The 18,261-nt window shown below is 41.8% G+C and overlaps 1 protein-coding gene across 1 annotated transcript; it reads left to right on the top strand.

The window, feature by feature from the left end:
* The first annotated feature begins 541 nt into the window (after positions 1-541).
* Positions 542-1,963, top strand: LOC134755251 (actin, muscle). Its single transcript, XM_063691771.1, has one exon. It carries the CDS (start codon positions 615-617, stop codon positions 1,743-1,745), a length of 1,131 nt encoding a protein of 376 aa, XP_063547841.1. The 5' UTR covers positions 542-614; the 3' UTR covers positions 1,746-1,963.
* Positions 1,964-18,261: the final 16,298 nt, after the last annotated feature.

Here is an 18,261-nt window from a genome sequence, read left to right as displayed (position 1 = left end):
GAGAGGCTTAAAATCAAAGAAGTTCCTAATAACTACATACCACTTCAGATTTCATAGTTTTCTTACTCGTATTTTGTAAACATTTTAAGATAAAGGGACGATAAGAAAGGTGTTTAAATCAAGTTTTTTGATGACTTTGATCAGTCCGTAAATTAGTGAGAACAGAATTATCAATAACTTATGTTGTTTGTTGTTATTTTGATGTGCCAACATTGGAACATTATTAATTACAAAGGGATAGATTCAAAAAGTTATATAAAATTTATGATACAAGCGAAAGAAATCTTAAATAAGGCTCGCCACCGCCCGTAGTACATTCGTTCCGACGCGCGGCGAGCGCCCGATAAGGTGGCGGGACCTCATCCAGGACCTTAAATCGATCCAGGATTCATCTTAAAGGGTGATCCCTGGGGTAGGAGGCCACCCCGAGCCGCCAGGGTCAGGGGTCGGCGACGCGAAGCAGCAGCCGCGGACGGCGGAGCGCGCGCCTTGTATGGGCGCGAGCGCAGCGCGGCCGCGCATATATAAGCCTCCCGCACCGTCCTCTCCGCACTCGCAGTCTCGCTGCCGTAGAGTCAACATCCCGCGTCCCGACACCCAACACAACCGCCAACATGTGTGACGACGATGTTGCCGCGCTCGTAGTAGACAATGGCTCCGGCATGTGCAAGGCCGGTTTCGCCGGCGACGACGCGCCGCGCGCCGTGTTCCCGTCCATCGTGGGTCGCCCCCGTCATCAGGGCGTCATGGTGGGCATGGGTCAGAAGGACTCCTACGTAGGAGACGAGGCCCAGAGCAAGAGAGGTATCCTCACCCTGAAGTACCCCATCGAGCACGGTATCATCACCAACTGGGACGATATGGAGAAGATCTGGCACCACACCTTCTACAACGAGCTGCGCGTCGCGCCTGAGGAGCACCCCGTCCTCCTGACCGAGGCTCCCCTCAACCCTAAGGCCAACAGGGAAAAGATGACCCAGATCATGTTTGAGACCTTCAACTCCCCGGCCATGTACGTCGCCATCCAGGCCGTGCTCTCCCTGTACGCCTCCGGTCGTACCACCGGTATCGTGCTAGACTCCGGAGATGGTGTGTCCCACACCGTCCCCATCTACGAAGGTTACGCCCTTCCCCACGCCATCCTCCGTCTGGACTTGGCCGGTCGCGACTTGACCGACTACCTCATGAAGATCCTCACCGAGCGTGGTTACTCTTTCACCACCACCGCTGAGAGGGAAATCGTGCGTGACATCAAGGAGAAGCTGTGCTATGTCGCCCTCGACTTCGAGCAGGAAATGGCCACCGCCGCCGCCTCCACCTCCCTCGAGAAGTCCTACGAACTTCCCGACGGTCAGGTCATCACCATCGGTAACGAGAGGTTCCGTTGCCCCGAAGCCCTGTTCCAGCCTTCCTTCCTGGGTATGGAATCCTGCGGTATCCACGAGACCGTGTACAACTCCATCATGAAGTGCGACGTCGACATCCGTAAGGACCTGTACGCCAACACCGTCATGTCCGGTGGTACCACCATGTACCCCGGTATCGCTGACAGGATGCAGAAGGAGATCACCGCCCTGGCTCCCTCCACCATCAAGATCAAGATCATCGCTCCCCCCGAGAGGAAGTACTCCGTATGGATCGGTGGATCCATCCTGGCTTCCCTGTCCACCTTCCAGCAGATGTGGATCTCCAAGGAGGAGTACGACGAGTCCGGCCCCGGCATTGTCCACCGCAAGTGCTTCTAAGCTTCCAGCAGTGGTTGGCCAGCGGCGGAGCGGCGCGCGCGCCTCGCCCGCGCCCCGCCCCGCGGCCGTGCCGTGTTCGTGGTGTTTGTGCTATCGGTCTCCAGTGGGGACATCAGCATTTTGTACGTTGTACGTAGTGATACCTGACAGAACTGAACATCTAAATATAACGCCATCTTATATTAATGTAATTTATTGTAAAATTTATATAAATTTAATTTCTTTTTTATTTTTATTATACTCGGGATCGTTATGGATCTCACGCCAAAATGTAATTAATAAATAAACGGTTAATTTATTTATTTTAATTACAATCATTTCTTTTTATACACCGATCTATTTTGGTTTTCATAAGTACATATTCCTCTACCCCTTTCCCTTCACATCGTTGTCTCAGAACCGAGATCGTTGGCAAGGCGTCAACTTGTCAGCGGTGTCAGTTTCCTCGATGCTCGATTACATTATTTGACGGTTCAGAGGCCGGTGCAGGTGTTGTCATTGTCATCTATCCTGTCACGTTGGCAACACCAACACCCCACGCCGCGCCTCCCGCCGCGTCCCGATATAGCCCCTCCGGCACTACCATAAATAGTAAAGACGAGCATTCTCTAATTTTATCGGAATCCCGCGGCGGAGGCAACCTGAAGCCGTTCCGTAAATACATTAAGAAAAAATCGCTCCGTTTGACTATTAATAGAGCGCTGGAGCGGCGGGAGTCGCGCCGCTAATAGACTGATCGGTAAAAACTGAAAGTGTTACGTAAGATAATCGACATTCGGAACTTCGAAACAGTATTTAGAGCGCTAGCTTACAAGCTCGGCCTGGAGCATCCAGTGACCAATAACAACGGAGTGGTCTATATTTAGCGGTTGTTCTAAAAAGGTGCTGGCAGGTTCACTGCGACGGGCACGTTCCCGGCCCTATTCTTGAATCGCTCTCGTCCGTGCTAATTTGACACCTCGGTTCGTGACAGCTGTGGGTTACGGTTGGCTGGGGATATACTGGTCCGCGACAACGATATAAATAGCTTGTTGAATTACCTCGGTCACGTCAGGCATCTGCCCGATGCGTCGTCATGTTTGGTGCGAGGCGCCACCGCGAATTTTGGGAAGCGAAACGTTGTCTATATCCATCCCTGTCGCTATTATCGCTCTTGCTTGCATGAGTAACAGAGAGATAAACACGGTTTCGGAAGTTCATAGTAAGCTCTCTGTTTAGTCGCCAGCTATATTATTGTCCATGCTGGTTTGTTGTTATGATCTTATGATCAACATTAAAACTTATTTGGATCAACGCTTAAGTTCTTTAGATTGCTACCTTTACACTAGAACTCCTTTGAGAACAGTAAATATTTTTATATATTATTTCATAAGTCTTTATTAGTGTTAAATGACTTTTGTGATTACACAAATATTACATTACAACATTTTGTGTTTACATTAGTAAACATTTCTTTACACGCATTTTCAGTTTAAATCGGTTTCTCGTATAGAGCAAATAAGTCTTAGTTGGAGTTTTAGATTATATGACTGTTAATCACAAATAAGGGAAAGCCCATTAGTTTTTGCACGTGGCTGCATCTAAGTCTTTCATTTTGTACAGCCGACTACTTAGGAAGCCACATTCAAGCGTGGCTACTTTTAGGCCGGCACTTCCTGAAGTCGCAGTTTTCGAGATATGATGTTTTCTGAGAACATTACATCCTGGAGCCTATTTCACCATGCTGACAATTGACACCTGACACTAACAATTTCGTGTTCCTTTTCTGAGTCGATAAGTAACGATGGCACTTTCAATTGCATTTGTCCGAATGCAATGTTTTTGCAAAACCATTTATTTTTATAAACATTTGAAAAAGGAGTCAGGTTAGTTAGATTAGATTTCTGAACCTTCTGAGCATTTGACTGTTAAAAAAGGACATGTTCTGACATGAAAATTTTGCAAACGAAACATCGGGCAAAGAATCTGAAGCATTACCTACTTATTGATAATCTAACTCGAAGAAAACACAACACACAATGTTTTACAATTAAGCGGAAAAGTTTACAAATTAATTTAACATGATCATATCATAGCTACAGTGAAAAATATCAGAGAACAATTAACTATCCAATACAAGATTAAAGCTACTGATTAAGGTGTACATCTGGAGTATAGCCCTTTATGGAAGTGAAACGTGGACAATGGCCCTAAGAGATAGAAAGAGAATGGAAGCATTTGAAATGTGGTGCTAGAGGCGAAAGGAAGGCATTATTTGGAGAGACAGGATAACGAATGAGGAGGTGGTAAGAAGAGTGTGTAAAAGAAGAGCTATTCTGAACACTATTGCAAATAGACGCGGGAAAATGATTGGACACTTAATACGACACGACTACTTCTTTAAAACTATCCTGGAGGGGCGGATAGGAAGGAAGCGGGGTAGAGGAAAACCCAGACGCAGCTTTTTAGATCAAGTGAAAGAAAAAGTAGGGGTCGTGTCGTATCAAAAAGTCAAAGAGCTGGCGCAGGATAGGGAAAGCTGGAAGATACTCCACCGACAAGAGAATAACTCTTAAGTTAATGATGATGATGACAAGATTAAAGTTCACAGCATGTCAATAGTCAGTGCAGAGAGACGAGGATGCCAGCCAAGCATTTCTTAAACATATTAATGGTTATTTTAATTCATCTATCCATTTCATCGCTGTCATAATAATATAACGACATCATCATCTAGACAAATGGCATAGATGGAAGCTTATCGATTAATAATTACGACATTTAGCAGACTTAGAACCAAATCAACTAGTGAAATGCTGACGCTTAACACCACGGGCCAATACCTAACCAGTGATATTCCTTATTTCTTTGGGATAAGGCTTACAAACACGACATCTGACACAGCAGACAGCTAGACACACTAAACAATGTGACAGCGATCATAATATCATAATGGTTGTGCGCGCGCCAAGCGGGACGGATTCTTGGTACCGTCGCCTGAGCTAAATGTCACCATAACTCATTTTTCAACACACTTGCTCAAAACGACGTTTTTATTCCACCGATTTTTGGGTCATAATCCTAGATATTAAACACGCGTGCTCTTTCAGTGTATTATTCCACTCGTGCTTTTTCATTATATTATCCGACTGAGTTAAGAAGGTAACTGATTGCTAAAAATATGCATGGAAAGGGAGCCTTCTTTAATTGGTCAAACTGGCGGGCCCGCGGCCGGGGCGAGGGCCGGCCGGCAGTATGACAGATGCAACACACAATACTAACTGTTTTAACTATTAAAATTTGATTAATATGAGTTTCTTTTTTTTCTCGCAAGTGTGTTGAAAAACGTCGTATGAAACGCGTGTGCATTGGTCATTACACACATCGGCTTTCTTATTGCGCGCTCGCTTACAGCTCGCGCGCACAATATCCCCTCGTGTGTAATGACCAACTTAGCACACTTGTATCATAATGTACTATTAAAGCGAGGTTTAGTTTAGACTAGCAAGAACTTGCATGCAATTTACGTTACATTGCTGACTACTAAGGTAACCTGCGTTTAAAATGTTTATCAGATACCGCAATGTAATGAAAGTTCTTATGCTAGTCTAAACCTCGCTTTAGATTAGAGTCCCCGGCAAGCTCGGTTCTCCATACAAACGTAGTTACGCTCTCATTTTAAAACGACTAGCTAGATTGCTCTGAAACTTTGTACTTACAATAGAATAAGGTATATGTAGTCTTGTAATTAGTTTATGTAGCTTCAGATACCATAGAATGATTTCACATTATCCGATCCGATATCGGATGTAGGATCCTACATCCGAGTAGTCTGGCAGCGCCGCTTTATTAGCGGTCACGCACACTACAAATAAACGTTATGCCTACACACGCACACAAACGAATATTATCGGTCCGACAGCTGACGGGGGGCTCCGACATCGCTGAATTTATCCGAAGCGCTATTCCGATATCGGATGTCGGAAGGCGATTATGACAAAAACAGCTGTAGGAGAGTGCCATTGGTATTAAGTCCGCCTTTTTTGCGTTGTCTATCGTTTTTTTAGTAATAATGATTTATTAAATGATTAACCAGCGAAACGGATTACCGCGGCATTATGCTGAGTGGGGTCCTATTTTAGCGTAGCGTCCAATGTTTTTTTTTGTCTGTATGTTTCCTTTTCCATATAGGTATGTAATCTGTTGTGGCGTTAAATAAATGTATTTTCTTTCTTTCAAATGTATAAATAAATACAGAGAAATACATATTTTTTACATTTTACTTCCACTCGACATCCGATATGGGATCGGACAATGGGAACATGCTCTTAGACGAAAATTGTCAGTGTACAGTCAAGGGCATACATATATATACATTCCCAAAGTTTCAAAAATATGTGTACGCTCTTACACCTTAGACAATAAAGTCCTGTTCACATATTTTTGAGCCATTTGTCTGGATCGATATTTTTGCCTCCGACTGTACTGAAACAGGGACTATTAACGACGGTACATAGCATGGAACTGGTCGGAGCCGTAATGTATGGTGAATGGTGTCATGTCAAGTGACAATTTTCATCTTGGTGAATCTATTTAATATTAAATTAGGTAACTACTTTCAAAGTAAAATACAGGTACCTACTTTGAACGCTTCTAAAAGCGGAAAATCGAAACGTAATGAAATGAATTTACATTCCTCGAGCTTGTGTTAAACGGAGTCGATAGTCCACAATCAAATATACAGAATCAGTGGATCCTCGAAAAGTAATTAAGTGTCGAACAACTCCCGCCGCTTCTATTTCTGAATCAACATCCACGCTCCTCTTATTCCCAAAGAATAAGATTTAAAATCCGATGGCATGTGCCGCGGAATGGTATAATAGGCGCTGAATTTACATCGTTATGTTTACCGCTCTCAAAAATAGTGCGAGTCTCTATATCAAAGGGAAAAGGTTGTGATTAGCTTGATTTCTAGTTGAGTAGTGTACTCGGGATGGCGGTGTATAAAAACACGCAGTAATAAAGGTTGGGCGAGAGATGTTGGGGGTTTATTAGATCCACATGATGTCGCTGCGAGTAGAGTTTGTCAAAGCGATCAACGCGGTCTGAGCAGTCAATTTCGATCGTTTTGCTGCTGTGTTTGTGTTACAGGAGTCCTGTAATCTTTATAATTATTATGTTTTAACTTTAAAGCAGGGATCGGATGACGGTATTTTTTGTATGAGAACGGAACCGGTATTTTTTCGTTCTTTGTTAATTATTTTATTTCTAATTGGGCAATAATAAGAAGCCGTTACCTGAGACACAACTGAGTCCTACATTTGGAGTAAAAATAATTCGAAATATTATGGTTATTTCGAAGTTTTTGCTAAAAACCGGTTCCGATCACTGCTTATGTTTTGATCATGTTTTGATTGTTATTTAATGGTGGTGCCTAAGTATTATTTGTCAATTAAATGTCAAATTGTTGCGGTTACCATTAGCACACACGAATAATATTACCTATTTAATTCATTTAATACCGTTCAGAAGATGGCGCCTGTCATAATTACGAGTACTTCCAAAAGTCACTATAGCTGTAATTATATAAAGTCACTATTAACTGTAATTATAATAATATCTTTTTCTCACAAACACAAAATAGTAAAGAAACGTTTTAAATTTATTGTTTTACAGTATGTCAGCTAAAATAAAACTTAATAGACTTAGATTAAAATAAAACCATTGAAATGCACGCACCTTTTTTTTCTATACTACGTCGGTGGCAAACAAGCATACGGCCCGCCTGATGTTAAGCAGTCTCCATAGCCTATGTACGCCTGCAACTCCAGAGGAGTTACATGCGCGTTGCCGACCCTAACACTCCTCTCCCTCGAGCTCTGGCAACCTTACTCACCGGCAGGAACACAACACTATTAGTAGGGTCTAGTGTTATTTGGCTGCGGTTTTCTGTAAGGTGGAGGTACCTCCCCAGTTGGGCTCTGCTCTACATCTGGAATGACATCCGCTGTCATGTGCCCTACCACACAAAGCGAGATGTCATTCACAGTGCCCATACCTCTCTTAAAAACCTCCACAAATTGTACAAAATTCAACGGTTAAAGCGTAAAGAGGTAAGATACAGACAGTTGATTTCACACCTATAATATAAGTAGCAATTATATATCTACTATTGATGATGATGATGATGATGATGATGATACTCCTGACCGACTTCGGCCACAACGACAGATTAACTTAGAACTTAACGGCATGGAACGATGATTCATAAGCGTATAGTATGACACACATTTGTCGTAACGACAGGTATGCAAAGGCCGTTACAAACTGTATTATTAGCAGGTATTGAGGTTATCATCAAGATTATCTAGAACATGACACAATATGTTCGGATGAAATGAAGACATTAGGCAGTAGGTAATAGCGCAGAGAGACACGGAGGACGCCGTATGTGTAATGTAGCTATATTATATGTATTACGTGTACGATCGAGAGTATTGATAACTGTGTGAGGTGTGTAGGTAACTAGGTAATTAAGTATTTATCTATTGTTATATGGGGCATTTTCTATGAAATGGGACCTTATTGTCGATGGCGCTTACGCCGCACAGCGTCGCGCGGCATTGTATTTATATCGGAGCATCGTTAATAATGGCATAAGCGCCATCGACAATAAGGTCCCTTTTTATAGAAAATACCACATATAGCCATTTAGTACCCACAATACAAGTATTGATACACTTACACTTTTTTTTTAATTATAATTTTTTAGTCACTGAACAGGGTTTGTTTCATTATATTCGATCTTTTAGGTACCTATATCAATAATAAATGCCTCATTCCAGTGAACTCGCCTAAAAAGGCTTTCGAACCAAACGCTGAACTTTTTATTAATTTCGCCCTTAACAATACTGAATGTCGGAGGGCGGCAGGAGCAAATTCAAAATTTCAAATTCTTATTGATTTGATAATTACTCCCAGTGCATCTCGCTCGCGCTTATTTATGAATGGGTAAATCAACTGTTTCTCGTCACTCGTTGCCACGGTTACGGTCGCCTCGGTCACTCTTAACACCCCGGTTTTATGGTATTTAAAATAACCAGACATACCTACATTATGTCAGTTATAAGCCCTTTCAATATTGGGTCATCTCATCTTCTAATCATAGGTATTAGTGGAACTTATACATTTTTAATACATTTATTCTAATAACAAAACTTCCGTGAGACACAGACATATTAAATATATTAATAACGGGTCACTCACGTGTTTTAAGTCGAAAACGCTCGACATGTTTCACTCCGTACCGAGGAGCGTAATCAGGAGCTTGCGTCGACGGTGACGTATATATAAATATACCCGTCCGTCACCGTCGACCAAAACCTGATGACGCTCCTCGGTACGGAGTGAAACATGTCGAGCGTTTTCGACTTAAAACACGTGAGTGACCCGTTATTAATATATTTAATACATTTATTCTAATTTAATATAAACTATGCTACTATTATTGCCTAACTGCTGGGACAGAATAACAACATAAAAACAGGCCAAGTGCGAGTCGGACTCGCGCACGAAGGGTTCCGTACCATTATGCAAAAAACGGCAAAGAAATCACGTTTATTGTATGGGAGCCCACTTAAATATTTATTTTATTCTGTTTTTAGTATTTGTTGTTATAGCGGCAACAGAAATGATCTGTGAAAATTTCAACCGTCTAGCTTCAACGGTTCATGTCATGTTCAGACAGACAGACAGACGCACAGACGGACAGACGGACAGACGGACAGACGGACAGACGGACAGACGGACAGACGGACAGACGGACAGACGGACAGACGGACAGACGGACAGACGGACAGACGGACAGACGGACAGACGGACAGACGGACAGACGGACAGACGGACAGACGGACAGACGGACAGACGGACAGACGGACAGACGGACAGACGGACAGACGGACAGACGGACAGACGCACAGACGGACAGACGCACAGACGGACAGACGGACAGACGCACAGACGGACAGACGGACAGACGGACAGACGCACAGATGGACAGACGGACAGACGGACAGATGGACAGACGGACAGACGGACAGTGAAGTCTTAGTAATAGGGTCCCGTTTTTACCCTTTGGGTACGGAAGTTCATCTACCCAATGTTCATGCGCGATGCGACAGTGTAGATATCATATTGAATATCAAATCAATAACAGACTTAAATTCGAATGCGCCCTGAGAGTTAATTGATATCGGTATAAAATGATCAACTCTCTACAGCGCTCTTCACGCATTCCTAACAGTCATAGGAACTTAAACTTAAATTTAGACTTTAAAGCCCGAGAATACGGTTGACAATAGAAAGAGTTTTCATTGGCTGTTATGGCTTTTATGGCTGTGAGAGCAGAGGTCCTTCCGCGTGTGTGGTTCCTTTCACGGGGATTCAAACGAAACATGAAATGACACGATTTCAATACAAAAGTCATTGAATTTCTGAAGCTTTTGAGAACGATGGAAATTGTTTAATTTATTATATTATTATCGAGTAAGGCTTACTCGTGCGAGTGATGTCGACGACTTTTTTAATAAAGTACAGTCGAATATAATAATCTTGTAATGTAAGTATACATATTTAACATATTGTATAATATTATGTTACGATATATTTGGCCGTCACTATAGAAAAAAAATATGTTTATTGACAGAAGTAAGTACAAAATAGGTGTTGAAGTCCCTGACTTCTGAGCTAGGTAAGAACCTGTGTTACAGAAGTCAGTGTCCTCTCTCAGACAATGGAAACCGTATAGAAAACAGGAAATAATATATTATGGTTTATTAACTACATTTACAATTTTTACTTTTAAATAAACTATATATTTAATGCTTTGTACACAACACACTTTGCTTAGTTTGGTTGGAGCTATATACGTCAAGGGATAATATTATAGCAAACCGGTAAACAAATGCCAAATATTTTGAAAATATTTGCCTAGATTTGCTGTTGCGAACTGTACTAGTGTTAATAAGCGTAATATGGTAAATGGCTCGGTATTGTAACAAGTATGTCATTAAGGGAACGAGTGCCGGCGATATTAGACAAGTTGAGACCGCCAAACTATATTAATAATCATTACCCCCGGGAGGCGCCACCGTGCCACCGACCTCACCGATATGGACTCAGTTTTAATACATATACAACTCGGAGCCGCTGCCGCGGGCGCGTGCGCACGCGCACTGTGGAACGACGCCATACTTGTAATTATTCACAACGACGGGACTTAATCGCGTAAAATAAGTTTTAAATTTAACTCCGACGTTTCGAGGACGTCGTTGTCCCCGTGGTCTCAGAGAAGACTGGCTAAAGTTAACATCAACATCTTCTAGGCGCGCGAGTTTTTCGAACTACCCGCACTTGGTCTTGTTTATTAACTTGATTAAGTCCCGTCGTTGTGAATAATAATGAGTAAAAATCGTGAAAGTCCAATGTCCAATGGAGATGAGAATTTTCTGTTTTTCGACGATAACTTTTGATTGTCGTAATAAAAACACACACATACACAACGTAAACGCCGGCATGGTAGGCCTAAGAGGTGGTATCGGGACGACCTGGACGCATTTCTCAGCAACTGGATGGATGGATGATGCAGTTAATCGGGAAGATTGGAAGTCTCGGGGGGAGGACCTTTGCCCAGCAGCAGTGGAATACTTTATAAGTAACCAGTTGTTGATTTAACTGACATAAAATAAATACAACTTTTTTCTGATATTACAGAAGCAAACGAGCAGACGAATCGCCTGATGGTAAGCGATTACCGTCGCCCACGGACACCCACAACAACAGAGTGGTTGTCCAGTGGGTTTCCGGCCTTTGAGATGGGAGTACGCTTTTTCCTTGAAGGTTTTTGAAGGTCGCATTGGTCCGGAAACACGACAGTTCATTCCACAGTTTAGCTGTGGAAGATGGGAAGTTTCTGGAGCAGCATATATATTTTTGTGTCCCAATCGAGAGTCCATACACCGCGTGTCTCGGCCCGCTTGCTCCAGTAAATAGTTGCTCTCCTCGTGCTCTCGATAAATTACTAAATCATATTTATTAACCCTACCGAATGATATTTGCTGACGAAATTCAATATCATTAATATCATCGTTATTTCAATTGAGTTTCGGTCACGTTTGACGCGCAATTATGGCCAAATAAAATAATAATAAATGTATTCATTTTACAAGCTTTTATTTAACTTGCAAAGTACCTATGTATGTAAGTAATTAAGTATGTATGTAACATGTTTGTAAGGATCAAATCTTGCAAGTTAAATTTGACACACTTCCCGGTTTCCGATAAAGCTGAAAATTTGCACACATATGTAAGTCGCGTGACAATGCAATATTATGGTACCATCGAGCTGATCTGATGACGGAGACAGGAGGTGGTCATAGGAACTCAGTGATAAAACAACGCAACGTAATTGTGTTTGGGGTTTTTAGAATTGTCTCGATGAGTATTAGTTGCCTGTGGAAAAAAAGTACAGTCAGCGATAAAAGCTTGTACGAAAAATGAATTTTTTGCCAAAAACTTATTTAATAATAGAATCGGGCGTTACTTTGCGGAAATCTGTAATCCAAGTGCGAGTCGGGTTCGCGCACGAACGGCAAAAAAATCACGTTTGTTGTATGGGATTGGGAGCCCCACTTAAATATTTATTTTATTCTGTTTTTAGTATTTGTTGTTATAGCGGCAACAGTACATCATGTGAAAATTTCAACTGTCTAGCTGTCACGGTTCATGAGATACAGCCTGGTGACAGACAGACGGACAGACGGACAGCGGAGTCTTAGTACTAGGGTCCCGTTTTTACCCTTTGGGTATGGAACCCTAAAAATGAAATTAACTAAACGTTGGATTTGGGCGACGACGTAACACCGTGGCTCCGTAGCTCGTAGCGTCGTCTTATTCTATGAATAATACCTATATATCTACACGTAAAAAAATACCAAACAAAGGTTAGCTTTAAACATTTTACACAGAAAACACACCTTTATACATATTGCTTTACTACCATACCCGGTTTAAGGTTGCTACGCTGCTACGACCCGATTTCGCTACAATGGAAAGATGCTGCTACGCGCTACTGCGTGCTACGTGGCGTAGCACTAAGCCTCAAACTTGTCTTCAAAACCTCCTGGACCGCAGATACTACAAGATACTCTATAAAGATATTTTAAAAAGGAGAGGAACCGTGTAGTTAGTTAGTTACTGTTTTTAGGGTTCCGTACCTCAAAAGGAATAAAACGGAACCCTTATAGGATCACTCGTGCGTCTGTCTGTCTGTCCGTCTGTCCGTCAGTCACAGCCTATTTTCTCCGAAACTACTGAACGAATTTAGTTGAAATTTAGTACACGTGTAAGTTTGTAACCCAAAGACGGACTATTTTCATTGGTTTCGCCGACAGATACTTTTACAGTCAAGGGCATAAATATATATACATTCCCAAAGTTTCAAAAATATGTGTACGCTGTATGTAAGGTGTAAACCTTAGACAATAAAGTCACACACATGTTCACATATTTTTGGCCATTTGTCTGGATCGATATTTTTGCCTTCGACTGTACCGTCGGATGAATTCCGCGAGTCTTTTGATCTCGCCGTCGAATGTCGATGCCAAAAGGCGACAATATCTTCATGCCATCACTCCGATGTTATCAGCCGAGCCTTTTCTGCTCGAGTGTCATATGACCTACTGTCCGCGCGTGAATTCCGAGCCGAGCCTTTTCTGCTCGAGTGTCATATGACCTACTGTCCGCGCGTGAATTCCGAGCCGAGCCTTTTCTGCTCGAGTGTCATATGACCTACTGTCCGCGCGTGAATTCCGAGCCGAGCCTTTTCTGCTCGAGTGTCATATGACCTACTGTCCGCGCGTGAATTCCGAGCCGAGCCTTTTCTGCTCGAGTGTCATATGACCTACTGTCCGCGCGTGAATTCCGAGCCGAGCCTTTTCTGCTCGAGTGTCATATGACCTACTGTCCGCGCGTGAATTCCGAGCCGAGCCTTTTCTGCTCGAGTGTCATATGACCTACTGTCCGCGCGTGAATTCCGAGCCGAGCCTTTTCTGCTCGAGTGTCATATGACCTACTGTCCGCGCGTGAATTCCGAGCCGAGCCTTTTCTGCTCGAGTGTCATATGACCTACTGTCCGCGCGTGAATTCCGAGCCGAGCCTTTTCTGCTCGAGTGTCATATGACCTACTGTCCGCGCGTGAATTCCGTGCACGGCTGAGGAATGTTAGGAATGATGGGCGTCATGACAGAGTGGTGTCATTTTGTACGTACGGGCGCGGCGAACATCCCCCCACTTCCTCGACCTCCGAATGCACGGAATTGGCGCGCGGACAGTATATGTGTGGCCTATTTGAATTTGAGCTAAGGTGGCCACCTACAAGCCAATTCGAACGTACACTGGCATCAGAATGATATCTAAATGATATCATTTAGTTCTCGTGCATTTCGCTCGTAGTTGTCCGTACATGTATTGGCGCCTGTTTATCACATTTATTCGTTCAAGTAAATCAATTAAAATTATATATTTTATACCTATACCTATAGTATACCCAAACCGATTTCAGAATGGGTTTTCTTTTTTAAGAGCAAAATAACGCAATTAACTTATTTATCAAAAGTAATTTATTTTACGTACTTGTTTTCGGATATAAAAGTTATGGATATGATTATATATTTATATTAGTATTAAGATTGAGATAATTTACGATTTCAATAGTGTTTAGGCTGAGATGGACTGAAATAACTTTCGATAAGATTTTCCGTCTAGTGAGCTAGCTACTCCGGAATATCGCTACTCGTAACTCGTAGTTCGAAACTTACACAAGTGAAATTGCAATCATAATTAGGTACATGAAATCCTCTCGATCACATCACCTTAAGCATCAGGCTTCTTCTTCTTTCTTCTTCTTCTTCTTCTTCTTCTTCTTCTTCTTCTTCTTCTTCTTCTTCTTCTTCTTCTTCTTACCTTAAGCAGGCTTATGGAATAGATCTTTCCTCATGGACAAACATCCAACCAAATTAACTTCTAATAAAATCGGCAGATAACCCTTGCTATGAATGCCACAGGGGGGCATTCTGGACTAATACTTGTATTTGTTATGAATGCGCCCCGGGTGCGGCGTGCGGGGGTGCGGGGGTGCGGGGGTGCGGGGGTGCGGGGGTGCGGGGGTGCGGGGGTGCGGGCAATTCTGAACTAATACCCGATATCAGCCGCTAGTCATAAGCGCAAACTGTCGGCGCAAACACCCCGTAATTGATTCTGCGCAGGTACAGGCCGGGAGCCAAGCGGGGATCACCAGCTTCATCAAACAATGTCTTTTATAGGAAAATGATCACTTTACTAGTCCAGTCGAATGACTATCTTCGTTGTCAGTTGTCACCATATTGATGCACAGAGGCGTTAATAAGATACGTAGTTTGTCAAATATTATACAGAAAGAATAAATAAATACAAGAATATTCAAAGCCCCGAAATTTCATGTTACATTAGCTTTTGTTAAACTTTCTAAATAATTTTTCGCATTGCATTCAAAAGAAACTCCTCAAAACATGTGGCGGCTTGAATTTTCAGGTATCTGAAGCTTGAGAAACTAAACTCTCGCGAAGGAGCTTTCGATTAGATTTACTTTATCAATGTTGCTTTTATTTTTTTAAGCAACAGGCACATTTTATTGAACAGTTTACTTACAATCCTGGCCAAGTATCTACTTAACAATTATTGTTGCTTCGTCTTACTTTTAAATAATTTAAAACAATTTTTTATTTGTTTTTTGTTATAGCGTAATATTGCTTTGACTACTAAACTACTGTACCGTAACTAGGTATATTGTTAGAATTGTAGTAATATATCCTAGAATTAATACATTCATATTAAAATTATGAAATCATTTAACTATTCCTGTTACTAAAGTTAAAACTCCGATACCTATTTATATTTTATATGATCAAGGACATTTTGTCACTGTGTCACAAAGTACGAACTGGTACAGAAATCAGATTCTTTGACTGTACCCAACATCTCTGTATCACCACTAGAGGTCGCAATAAATGAATATTCTAGGAGTATCTTGTGTGTTGGCGGGCGCTCGCACTAGCGGGCAGATTTAATATAGCGCGGGTTAAGGCGACGGCAAACAGCGCAAGGGGAAGGTTATTGTCCACAATTCGATTGACTGAGTGTTGCTGATTTGGGAATTATGTCGTCGTTTATTGTGCTTTTAGCCCTGAGGAAGCACTGGACAACAAGTTTAATAACTTATATTAACTTTTTGTTAGTTGGTTTCGAATCCTGATCGCTCTGTGCATGCATATGGCACCACTCTGGCGGGTATGGGGCACATTAGTAATTTGACAGTTGATATAAACAGCTATAAACGAAACACAAGTGGTTCTGTTACGAAGTTTTGGGTGGAGGTGGCCATTGGGAGAGCGAAATAAAGCTTGGCAACCTGCGCTCCTGGTCTCCGAGTGGCCACGTCTAACCAAATACCTAGCTTTTAGTTTTTACTTAGAGATAAATATTTTTTAGTTGTAATATTATTAATTAATTTAGTACTTAACATAGTTTTTAGGTTTTTTTTTATATACTAACACCGTTATGGATCAATGCAGATCTGAAATAAACGATTTTTTTAAAAGATAATAAAACACTAATATTAAACATTTAAAAATAAAAAAAATTGTGATCGCTTGGTATGGTGCCCAAAAAGCTGGCCTCATTGCCCCTCTGGATAACATAATCCGCTAAGCGAAATATTGGTCACCCGAAGCCTTTATAAGGCGCTTTGCTAACTCCTGAAGCGAAGCGGGCCAGGTCCCCACGGCCCCAGCGTTTCAACCCCAACCGCCGCAAATATGTAGCTTACCAAGTGTGACATATTTATATACTTGCGAACTTGCGACGCTTGAGGCCTCCGGCCGAGGACGCGGCCGCACCAGCGCCAACTTTGGTGCTATCAACTGTAATACCAAGATGTCGTCTCATGAACATTTTTCACATGACGCGCAATCGTGCGTCGTCGCACATGGGCAATATACCTTGGCTCTTGGCTTCTGAAGGCGGCGTCACAGGGCGGACACGCTATACATCCAAAATCACTTGCGTTTATATGTGTGAACGGCACGTCTGTACACGCGTCATGCGTCATAGTGTGAGTAAGTTGCTTAAAAATAGTACTGAGCGGCCGGCAAACGGCCGTCAATCTGCTGTCGCGGGGCGAGGTATTTCGAGTCGTTGCGGGGCGGTGCGTGGCCGTTCTGTATGATAATACTATTACTTATTCTGTGGCGGCGTACAGCGGCGTCAAAATGTTTGTCTTCGGTTGAACCTAGCGGCAGCGCCTGTGCGTTGTATACTGCCTACTGCCTACAGTGCCTACCCTTAGTTATTTTGGAACATTTTGAGTCAGCTACCCTTAAATATTTTAAGCACCCAGACATTTTGTGACAGTAAAAATGCTACTTAACAGACAGCAAGAAACCAAGATATTTAGACACCAAGGCCGCAAGTGTTTCGTTTACCAAAATCGGTACGGATAAAAGAACTGTTCTGTGAAGTACGTTAAATAATACACTTAATATTTATTACAATTTATAATCTTCAAACATCAAACATTTATTCAGCAAATAGGCCACAGGGGCACTTTTACATGTCAATTTTTACAAGCAATAAAATTAACCAAAAATTACAAAAAACAATTACAAATATGGAATCAAAAAAAAAATTACTTAGATACTTTGATAGAGATGTATTCCTAAACCTTAACCCCACAAAAGTATTAGATTTCTGCTACCCGAAGATTTATCTTTATCTTCAATCTAATAAAGTTCAAATTTCCTTACTTCATCACACACAATATTCGTCGGCACGACTTCGCCTTAAGCATGTGTCTGCGGATATTTTTACAAACGTTATTAGTCTGGCGGGGCAAGGGGGGACAAAAGGGGGGGAGGGTAAGCGAGCCCCATAAGGTCTGGCGTTTGAGGTTGAGGTTACAATAACATATAATTATGAAGACCTTCAGATCCCGCTCTGATCCGATATTTTAATAATACCCTATTTTAAAACTACCCTATTTTATAATACTACTCTATTTTAATACTTCATATTACAGATCAAGGGTATATAATCTGTTAAACAATTAATGATTACACAACTTTGGGAACAAATCAAATTATTTTATTAAGGCGGTTCCCTGAGCCAGAAGGCGAAAAATCTCCTTATATGATCATGTTTTCCTAAGAGGCATTGATATTCGTAGACGTGGAAAAAATATATGTAGTTCTTGACTATATTATCTTTAACAACATAGCTTCCGATACACGAATTATGACACTTCGCTCGATACAATTAATTCCCAAAGTAACCTCTAACTCGGACTTTTAATCTTTCTTTACTCGGTTATTTATTATGTGATACTATAAACAAAAAAAGAAGAAAAAACAATCTTAACATAAATAGTAATTTCATAGCTTTAGAATTT

This window comes from Cydia strobilella, chromosome 2 (assembly GCF_947568885.1).
Source record: "Cydia strobilella chromosome 2, ilCydStro3.1, whole genome shotgun sequence".
Classification (NCBI taxonomy): Eukaryota; Metazoa; Arthropoda; class Insecta; order Lepidoptera; family Tortricidae; genus Cydia; species Cydia strobilella.
Note: the sequence above shows the minus strand (reverse complement) of the source record. Positions and strands in the feature narration are given on the sequence as shown.

Coding starts and splice junctions, on each gene's coding strand:
- LOC134755251 (XM_063691771.1), top strand. CDS start 615: ATGTGTGACGACGATGTTGCCGCGCTCGTAGTAGACAATGGCTCCGGC.